The sequence below is a fragment of the Cebus imitator genome, unplaced genomic scaffold, assembly GCF_001604975.1.
Source record: "Cebus imitator isolate Cc_AM_T3 unplaced genomic scaffold, Cebus_imitator-1.0 Scaffold233, whole genome shotgun sequence".
NCBI classification, from domain to species: Eukaryota; Metazoa; Chordata; class Mammalia; order Primates; family Cebidae; genus Cebus; species Cebus imitator.
This window is the reverse complement of record NW_016107548.1, coordinates 3,442,021-3,452,715: the sequence shown is the minus strand read 5'-3', so window position 1 is coordinate 3,452,715 and position 10,695 is coordinate 3,442,021. Positions and strand designations below refer to the sequence as shown.

Genomic DNA, 10,695 nt, shown 5'->3' with positions numbered 1-10,695 from the left:
AAGGCCAGATATGCGCTCCTCACAAAGGGACTAGAACTTGCAGACAGCTTGTAAAAGCCATAAGGAAACTGACTGTACTATTGTTTCTCATTGTACACGGTTAAGATATTTGCCAAAAACATTCACCAGAAAAATACTTTTCCATTTATGAGATTATTACAATGGCAATTTACCAAGACCTAACAATGAATAGTGAAAAATATGAATTGTTCTTCTAAAGCTGGGGAGAAAGAGTTTATGGTATTTATGCCCATTCTTATTATCTGCATAATGTAACCTTTAAAAGTATTTCTCAAAGTGTTTATGTTTATGGGAGCAAATAAAGTATTCAACAATGGTTAGAAAGTTCACGAAAACCGTACAAACTCACATATTGTCAACTGTCATTTTCTCAAAGACCTTGCATAAGTGCTTATTGCACACAGCCACATCACTCCCAAACTTGACGACAAGAAGAATGGCTCCGAAGACAATCCTCTTCCAGTTGGATGGACAAAGGTTGATATTAGCACACTCTAGAAGTCTTTTTATGTATACCTGGAAAACAGAGCACTGGCCTTTGATTTAGCTCAGTTAGAGTGCTCTGATAAGAATTCTTATGAAAAACCAGAATACTTCTGGTTTTGACCAGAAAGTAGATGCCTTTTATTCTTATGTTCTACAGAGACTTTGTTTCATCAGGTTAAGTAAGGGGCCATATCACAATCATAGCCCAAATATTTCTGCTACCTACTCTGCCCAGTGGGGGTAGATTAACACATCCAAGGAAGAATGAATGGAGGGCAGTAGCTCTCAATCACAACATACATGAGAACTGCCTGGGGATACACCCTGGGACTCAGTTTAGACCTGCAATGGCACACACTCCTGCCCATGAACCAGGTGGTCTTGTTACTGCTCTTCATTCCAAGCCATCCACATGCTCTGGATGTGTGCATACTGCGTGCGCATGTGTGCACTGAAGTGTGGGGAGAGAAACCAGAAATCCCTCCTGCTGCCTTTAAGAATAATTGTTCTGTAATGAGAAACGCAAGGCAACATTTAAGCCACAATGATGATTTAACTCAAATGTGTGTATTTGCTTTCATAAGTTTCTCTTAAAGTTCTGAGATAATTTCAGAAACCTACTTTCATTTAAAATCAGGAACATACTACCCAGTTTACAAAATCAATTTCTTTCTTTTTTTTTTTTTTGGAAATAGAGCCCTGCTCTCTTGCCTAGGCTGAAGTACACTGCCTTGATCTCAGGTCACTGCACTCTGCCTCCTGAGTTCAAGCACTTCTCCTGCCTCAGTCTCCCAAGTGGCTGGGACTACAGGGGTGTGCCACCATACCTGGCTAATTTTTGTATTTTTGGTAGAGACAGGGTTTAACCACATTGGCCAGGCCACTTTACAAGACCAATTTCTAAAGATGCTTTATAAATAGAAAATATCTTACCAAACTTATGATTACTAAGTAAGCTTCTACCTTTTTGGCATTGCACAGAGTACGCATAAATTTGAAAATGATTTTGTGTGTAGGATCATACGTAAAGTATTCTTCCGGAACCTCTCCTCGCTGAAAGAAGAAAGGATGCAAAGTTAGTATCCTTTGAAGAGAAAACCTGAAGTGCTCTTAAGACAGCAGTGTTCACATTCGTCAACATGTATCATTTACAATAATTTTGATTGGGGAGATGTCTTTTAGTTTTTACAATAAGAACAGTGGGATCTTTAAATACCATAATGATTTAATACTCATCAACGTTCACTTAAAAATCATATGAGCTAAAGTTCAGAAAATTTTTGCCCTTTTTCCTCTTTGCCCCACATAATTCTATCCAAATGTAAGCTACTCTTAGGCTTTAATGTCTTACTGATGGTATGTCATTTTCTGCAATAAACTTTGAGAAAATACAGTTTCCTGTAACCATGAGGCTCTAAGCCTATGCTGTTAAATACAATAGTCACTAGCCACATGTGGCTATTATGTACTTGAGGAAGTACATTTTTAAATTTTTATAACATGTAGGTTGATTTAAACTTAAATTATTTTTAACTCTCTTCATAAAAGTCATGCTTCTGTGTTAAAAGTATTTACATATACTCATATTGCTTGATGCTACTAATAACTGTCTTTTAAAAGATACATTTTCTGTTATTTCGATAGTAGATTTACTCATACTAGTTCACTAAACAGAGCTGCAGATCAGTTCTTATTCTAATACATTCTTTTTACAACACCTAAGGGGACTAAATGCAACATGAAATGGGGAGGATTTAAAGATGGCTTTGACATCAGCATGAAACAAATACAAGTCTATGATGAAAATACAACCTCAATAAAAGTGCCACTTACATGAAGTGGGAATATACGTTCGTCAAATATTTCCAAAGTTCTATTTTCATCTCTATAAAATAAGAATGTGCGTTACTTCAAAAACTGTGAATATCGTAGTATAATACCTTTTTAGTATAATAATGCCTCCTATGTGCTTTGGTGTTTACTTCACCAAAGCAAACATTTTTACAAATTCTTCTCCTGGATCCTGCCCTGCAGAATGTTTCCCGACCTCTTCTTCCTCCGCACATCATATCCTGTACTGTGAAGTCTTTTTCACAATAACCAGTCAGAACTGCCTATAGGTATTGACCCTCCCTAACAGGCAATGGCAATAAACCAAACATATTTTCTCTCTTCTTAACCACACATTGAAACATAAGAATCTTTTACAAAGCATTAGTGGTGGGCAATAAAGTCTTTAGGACTTCAATAAATGTAAATGTGATTCCGATTTCCTAGCTTCCTTTCTTTTTAGTCCCCTGTAGTATACTTTTATGATGAATTTATTTTCTGTTGTTTGAATTAAAAACTCATCTGCCCTTTTATTTTAAAAGAGGCTAGTCTTTGATTAACTTTAAATTTTGTAAAACTAATGCATTGTGCCTGTGTGATAAACCAGTGGTTCTCCCAATGTGCTCTGTGGACCTCTGGGGATCCCGAAGACCCTTTCTGAGAAGGCCTAAGAGGTCAACACGGTTTTGTTTTGTTTTTCTTTGTTTTGTTTGTTTGTTTTTGTTTTTCTGAGATGGAGTTTCACTCTTGTTGCCCAGGCTGGAGTGCAATGGTGGGATCTTGGCTCACTGCAACCTTCATCTCCCAGGTTCAGGTGATTCTCCTGCCTCAGCCTCCTGAGTAGCTGGGATTATGGGCGCCTACTACCATGCTACCTTTTGTACTTTTAGTAGAAATGGGGTTTCACCATGCTGGCAAGGCAGGTCGTGAACTCCTGACCTCAGGTGATCCATCTGCTTGGCCTCTCAAAGTGCTGGGATTACAGGCCTGAGCCACTGTGTCTGCTGGACACTGTTCTGATAATCATACTAATTCAACCTCAGAAAGTTGATACAAATTTTTTTTTTGAATTAAGAAAGTAATACAAAGACACTGACTACTTTTTCATAGACACTTGCCATAACTGTATAAAAGCAAAAGTGGATAAAGCTGCTGGTTTCTCAGCCTAAATCAAGACAGTGGTACCAATTACACCGGCAGTAATTCTGTTCTTTATTGTCCCTTACAGTTAAAAAGCAGTCTAAAGTACTTAAAAATATCTTTGTTGAGGCGGTAAAAATTAATGGTGTTACTAAATCTTGACATGTCTCTTTAGTATTCTGAATCAGTAGAAGGCTAATAAGAAGCACTTCTGCTGACTGCAGTACAGTTGTGTTTAAAAAAATTCATGATTTAATTGTGAGCAGAACAATCACTTTTTACACAGACATCATTTTTATTTAAAAGTACTACTGTGCTGGCGCAATGGTTCATGCCTCTAAAATCCAAACCCTTTGGGAGACCAAACCAGGCAGATCGCTTGAGCTCCTTCAGAAGTTCGAGAGTAGCTTGGGAAGCATGGTGAAACTCTGTCTCTACCAAAAATACACAAAAATTAGCCAGACGTGGTGTCACACCTCTGTGGTCCCAGCTACACAGGAGTCTGAGGTGAATTGCTTGAGGTGGGATCATGCCAATGTACTACAGCCAAGTGACAGAGTGAGACTTAGTCTAAAAAAAAAAAGGACAATTATCATTCTCAAAAATAAATGAACTGAGGTTGTCACTTCAAGGAAAATAAGCACGTGTTCCCCATGATAAATTAAGCTTTCCTGAGGACTCTGAAAATCTCACTCCTTCTACTGTAGGCTTGACAGCTTTTCAATACTTAACGACTTAAAATAATATTGGTGGTTAAAAGTGATTTTTGACACAATAAAACATAAACCAATATATTCCAAATAACTAATGTATGATAGTATAAATGCAAGTATGGGGGGAAAGATCCATTTACCATGCAAGACAGATTAGTGAGTACTGACCAAATAAATTTATTAATATGTATAATACCACTGCAACTAATTTTAAAAAGTAGCACTTGCTTTCACTTATTATTAAATGCACACAGCTGTCTCAAAGCTTTAAAAATGTACCTTTTACCAACTACATATTTGCATGAGATTAGGTCATGTCATTGCTTCCCTTTTTTGACTGCAGGCATGCACTATCATGCCCAGCTATTTTTTGTATTTTTGTAGTGATGGGTTTCACCATGGTGGTCAGGCTGGTCTCAACCTTCTGACCTCAAATGAATCTGCCCACCTTGGCCTCTCCAAAGTGCTAGGATTACAGGTGTCTCCCACCACACCTGGACATCTTATTGCTTCTTAAAGCAAATTGCAGAAAAAGACCTAGAGAATCCAGCTGTCTTCTATTAAGTGCGACATTCGAGGTTTTCAATAATATAAATATATGACGCACTTTTTACTCAACTTTTTGTTGTAGAAAATCTATTTTCTCATTAAAAATTTTATGTTAACAATATTGTTCTTAAGGAGTATTTTCTGTTGCCACAACCTGGATCATGGGTTACTACTGACATCTACTTGGTACAGGCCACCAGTGCTGCTAAACTTTCTGCAATGCACAGGACAGTCCTTGTGACAAAGTATTATCAACATATCAAGATATCAACAGTGGTAAGGCTGTGAAATCTAAACTAAAAATAGATTTTGAAAAAAATCTCAATTTTATAGTTCTATGACGATAAATATCAATATCATCAATATAAATACATACTCTTTGAGATTCCCAATCATTTAAGAATTAAAAGTGTTAAGGACCAAAGAAAACACAAATAATTTGCTTGGATATTTTAGTAGGCCCAATACAGCTCATGATGTCTAGAGCTGTGACCTAAAGAGCTTGATAGCTTGCAAAGTAATTAGCCAGAATAACAAGACAGTTTTTTAAAAAGCTCACCTTTTCTTGATAAGATAATATATCTCTAACGCCACACTGTGGAAGGAAAAACATTCATAACAATAGATGTTATCATTTGTTAGGTCTGAAGACTTTTTTTTAAAAGGGTGTGGTGGAAACTCTCCTAGCGGCCCTGAAATTAAAACCTTCTAGTTCAGAACAGTACCATAAAGGCACTTTCTTGTTTTCATTTATTGGGTTTTAGCAAAAATATGAGAACAAAAATGCAAGGACATACAATACACTATTAGAAAACATATTTCTGTAGATGATTATAATATATAAATAACATATTTCCCTGTTATATGTTCTTCTACCCACAAAACCTTTCACCATATGAAATTTATTTTATGTATTTATTTACTGTGTGACCCAGAGTCTTGCTCTGTAGCCCAGCGCAACCTTGGCTCACCACAACATCCACCTGCTGAGTTCAAGCAATTCTCATGCTTCAGCCTCCCAAGTAGCTGAGACTACAGGTTGGTGCCACTATGCCCGGCTAAGTTTTGTATTTTTAGTAGGGATGGGGTTTTGCCATGACGGTCAGGTTGATCTTAAACTCCTGGCCTCAAGTGATCTGCCTGCCTCAGCCTCCCAAAGTGCTGGGATTACAGCTTGAGCCGCCAAACCATGACTCATGCAATTTATATCTATGTGTACATATGTTTAAATTTCAGCCACACAGTAGTGGTTTCTTTTTTAAGATGTTAGGCCCTGCATTTTAGTTTAGTTCACTGTCTCCTACCCACCCATTTTTAAAATTATTTCCCAAAAAATGCATAACATAATGAAAGTGCTTTATAACAAATAAAATTATTTAAAATTGCTTTTACATAATTATTAGAAAATGTATTAGTAAACATAAGCTCACATGACATCAATGACAGGTACAGCAATCCTAAAATAAGCAGTGCTAACAAGGTAGTATAGCATGAAACAGTGTAATATCAATGGCAGGTATCTTCAGTTAGTTTAACTGAAATATTTATGAACAGATAGAACTCTTCAGATATATGTAACTGTATTCCTAAGTTACCCACTGATGCTGTGTATCAGCAAACAAGAGGTTCTCTTACGTAAGTTATGTGCTTCCATTTGCCCTCAGCATCTACAATGAGGTTCAAAATAACTGAGGGAAGGCAAATCTCAATTTTAGTAATAGCACTTTTTAAAAAGCCTGTAACATTAGCACTTCAGATGGATATGCCTATAGTGCTTCAAGTAGTTTTCATCTCTGAAATAATTTTAAAATCACAGAATTTGAAGTTATATGCTGGAAAGGACCAATGATCTTACAAGACATTTAATCCAACACTCATTTTACAGGTCAGGGAAACAAATCTTTAAACTGACTTGCCCAAGGTCCCAACAAACAGGAGCAGTTTCTTGCCCTAAACTCAAATTAGGCAGTGGTTCTAAATTTTGCTGCACATTAAAATCACCTGAGAAGCTTTAATAACTGCCTCATTTTCAATAATTAGCATTGGATATAACTTTGGCCATCAGGGTTGTTGGTAAAAGTTTCCCAGGTGATTTCAATGTTCAGCAAAATTTGAAATGATTGAGTTGGGGTGAAAATCAGAAACTTCTGGGATGTTTTCCTTCACATAAAGATGCTATGTTTTCCTAAAAGACTTCTCAGTGCCTGGAGATAGAGGGAAAGTGGAGATTGGAGGACACATGTATTTGCAGACATGTATTTTGAAGACAAACTTTGCAAAAGCAATCCCAATGAGTTCCACCTATCCCACTGATAACAGTGCACTACTAACTTGTGATGAACATTTTTCAAAATCTTTTCCTGAAGCCAATTTGCCCTATTAATTTGCTCAATAAACGTCTATTTCACCAAGAGTGAATACACCAAATGATCATTTCCCAAACTTGCTGATGGCAAATTAAAACTTACTTTACTTTTGAAAGTAAACTTCTAAAAATTAGAAGAATGAGGAAAAAAGCATGAAATTTGTTTGAACAAGGCGATCTTCAAAGCTACTTTGGAATTCTATGTTAACACATAAAAATCGCTTGAATTCAAAAGCAGCCAGGGACTTTAGCCAAAGTAGTTTGTTTGTTTGTTTGTTTGTTTTTATGCTCAAAGATTTAAGAGACAGCCAGCTGTGGTGGCTCATGCCTGTAATCCCAGCACTTTTGGAGGCAGAGGTGGGCAGATCACCTGAGGTTGGGAGTTCGAGACCAGCCTGACTAACACAGAGAAACCTCAAGTCTCCAAAAAGAAAGAAAAACAAAAACGAAAAACAAAAAAACAAAATCAGCTGGGTGCAGTGGTGCCTGACTGTAATCTTAGCTACATGGGAGGCTGAGGCAGAATTGATTGAACCTGGGAGGTGGAGGTTGTGGTGAGTCAAGATGGTGCCACTCCACGCCAGTCTGGGCAATAAGACAAAAGAAAAATTCCGTCTCAAAAAAAAAGAAAAAAAAAGAAAAGAAAAAGAAAAAAGATTGAAGAAACTTGGCTGACTACAGACATTTAGTGATTACTCAATAGGTCCTAAAGTTCAGCACCTAAGACATAATTTGATTCCAATTTTTGCTGAAACACAATTTCATCTCAATTATTGTTATAAGGGAGGGAGGAAAGTGACATTATTATGAGTGTAAACCTGCCGTTTTTAATTAAAGAAAAAGTTACTGACAATTGAATTAGCTAAAAAGGCTAGCACATTCAAAACAAAATTGTAAGCTAGCTAGTTATATTTCTAGAATGAAAAGTAAACTTAAATATAAGGACATTAATATTCTAAATTAGCACTTTGTAAACTGTGCTCTAAAAATCAACACTCATAACCAAAGAGATTATAATAATGATTACTGGACAACCCATGTGGTGGTGGTGTTGGTGGTTGTTCCTTTTAAAAAATAAACTTCATCTCAGAGTGCTCTCAAAGTGCATCTTTGTGGCCCTTGAGGTGCTCATGCACAATGGGAGAAATTCAAATGCAGACACACTGTGGTGCCTTAGGAGAAAAAGCTGTTTCTTCTTCTAAGACTAATGTCCAAAGTAGTACACATTGACTTAAGTCTGAAACTCACTGAGAAACTAATTTTTCACAAAAAACATTCAATAAAGGGAACCTATCGTTGCATTCAACATTCTCTTAAGGCATAAAGGCATCAAATAAATAGCAACACTTTTTCTGAAATTCCTTATTTGCTAAGAGATTTTTCCTTCCACTATGATGTAGATGAAAAGAGAAATTGATACTTAATATTTAGAATCTGGTATCAATATATAGTTGACTCCAATTTCTTAAACTGATTGAAGAGGACAAACAAATGGCTGAAATAATTTTAATCTGTCCCTTGGCAGTATAGTCATACTCACGATTTTAGTGTCATTTTAAAATGAGGGCGGCCGGTTGTGCTGTCTTCAAGCAAGATTGTTGAGCATGAGCTGCATTTCGAAGAAAAAGGATTCGTATATATCTAAAGAGGAAGGGAAGGATAAGGTACACTTATCAGTGTCTCTTTTTTTTCTCAGTTAAAATGTCAAATGACAAAGCACTAAGATATTTCTTACACTCCATGAACTTCCTGAGTGTGATACCATGTGCACTGTACAGAAAAACCATTGAAGGCTCTTAACTTCCAGAGATGATATTGAGACATGGGTTAGAAAATGCTGCTCTTAATATGCTACCTGTCATCAAACTTAACAAGGATTTTATGAATTCTCTTTACATATAATGACGAAAGTTTAAAACACAATTTCACTGTTTTTTATACCATGATATAAAGCAGCTGAGAATTTCTATTAATTTATTACAATAAAATATAATGTATTAAATAATACTGATACAAGAGAAATTTATTGCAATGAATACAAGACTAATGTATTCACAAACTTACTAATCCTACATGTATTATTTCAGGCAATATTGTGACAAAACAGGTGTGTCACATTCAGAGGTTCTGTGTGCCACGGTTGCTAGGCCACCACCAAGTGAGGAAGCCATAGGTTTCTCTAGTCCTGCTTTCTTATGTGGAGGATAAAAAGATTATCACTTAAATATTCTCTCACACCCTGAAAACAGATAAATTTTTAACTTTCACTTCATGTTTAAATAAGACTACCATGACATGACTCAAATGAAACTCTCAGAGAACATTGCCATTCATTTCAAAAGTTGATTAATTTCATTCTATAAGTCATCTGACCTGCACCTAGGCATTTTCCTGCTATACCCTTGCTCTCTGCCCAGAACACTGTTTTTCTCTCTCCTTGTTTCAGCAAGCTTGATTCTATCTATCTTCTTGGATCTCTTTGTCAGCAGCCACACAAAAAAAAGTTTTGTTTTTGTTTTTCTGTACACTAATTAATCAAATTCACCACTGGTTACAAGATACTAATTCTTGCTGAGTATTTCCCTCATGAGAAAGTATGCCTCTCCATAAGAGTAAGGAGGGGCTCTTACTCTTTCTACCTCCAGCTGCTGAGGACAGAATTTTGTGTAAATCAAAAACTTCGACAAGTATTTAATAAATTAATTCAGTTATAATTTGGAAAATAAGTCTCACTACATTTAATTACACCAAAAAGAATCCTAACAGTTTACTGTTTATAAGTATTATTTAAGGTAGTCAACAAAAAGAAACAAATCATCTAACTGCAGTCAGCATGAATAAAGAGTGTGAAGTTTTATGATCTTTAACAAGAAATGGAAGGGGTTACATAGTAGGTTAGTAACAAAAACTAGAAAATAATTATACCTAGTAATTTAGTAGGTTAAAAAAAAGAAAGGCTTACCATCAAAGATCCATGTAGAGGTCTTTCACTTCCTTGGTTAGGTCTATTATTAAGTATTTTATTTTATTTTTGCAACTATCATAAAAGGGACTGAGTTCTTGGTTCGATTCTCAGCATTCGCGGTTACAGTACAACAGAGTTATTGATTTGTATACACTAATTTTGTCTCCTGAAACTTTGTTAAATTCATTTATCAGTTTCTTGGCGCTTTCTGGTGGAGTCTTTGGGGTTTTCTAAGTATAAAATTGTATCATCAGCAAACAGTGACAGTTTGACTTCCTATTTAGTGATCTGGATGCCCTTTATTTCTTTCTCTTGTTAGACGGCTTTTATTACATTGAGGTATGACCTTTGTATGACAATTTTGCTGAGGGTTTTCATCATAAAAGGATGCTGAATTTTGTCAAATGCTTTTTCTGTTTCTATTGAGATGGTCACGTGATTTTTGTTTCTAGTTCCGTTTATGTGGTGTATCACATTTATTGACCTGTGTATGTTCAACCATCCCTGGATCCCTGGTATGAAATCCATTTCATCACGGTGGATTATCTTTTTGATATGCTGTTGGGAACCACAAAACATTGCTGAATGAAATGATGGACACTAACAAAAGGAAGGACATCTCCAGC

At 36.1% G+C, this 10,695-nt stretch overlaps 1 protein-coding gene across 1 annotated transcript; it reads right to left on the bottom strand.

Moving 5' to 3' along the window:
- Window positions 1-1,324: 1,324 nt before the first annotated feature.
- LOC108281902 (cyclin-Y-like protein 2) lies at window positions 1,325-10,359 on the bottom strand. Its single transcript, XM_017497600.2, has 4 exons — window positions 8,645-10,359; window positions 5,299-5,334; window positions 2,341-2,392; window positions 1,325-1,560 (listed from the first exon to the last, which is right to left on the bottom strand). The coding sequence occupies exons 1-4, from the start codon at window positions 8,656-8,658 to the stop codon at window positions 1,408-1,410; spliced, it is 255 nt and encodes an 84-aa protein (XP_017353089.1). The 5' UTR covers window positions 8,659-10,359; the 3' UTR covers window positions 1,325-1,407.
- Between the last annotated feature and the right edge of the window lie 336 nt (window positions 10,360-10,695).

Excerpts from the sequence above, each read along its gene's own strand:
- LOC108281902 (XM_017497600.2), bottom strand. Across the intron at positions 2,393-5,298 it reads TATTATCTTATCAAGAAAAG|AGATGAAAATAGAACTTTGG; the intron begins GTGAGCTTTTTA and ends CTTATTTTATAG. Across the intron at positions 1,561-2,340 it reads AACGTATATTCCCACTTCAT|CGAGGAGAGGTTCCGGAAGA; the intron begins GTAAGTGGCACT and ends TTCTTCTTTCAG.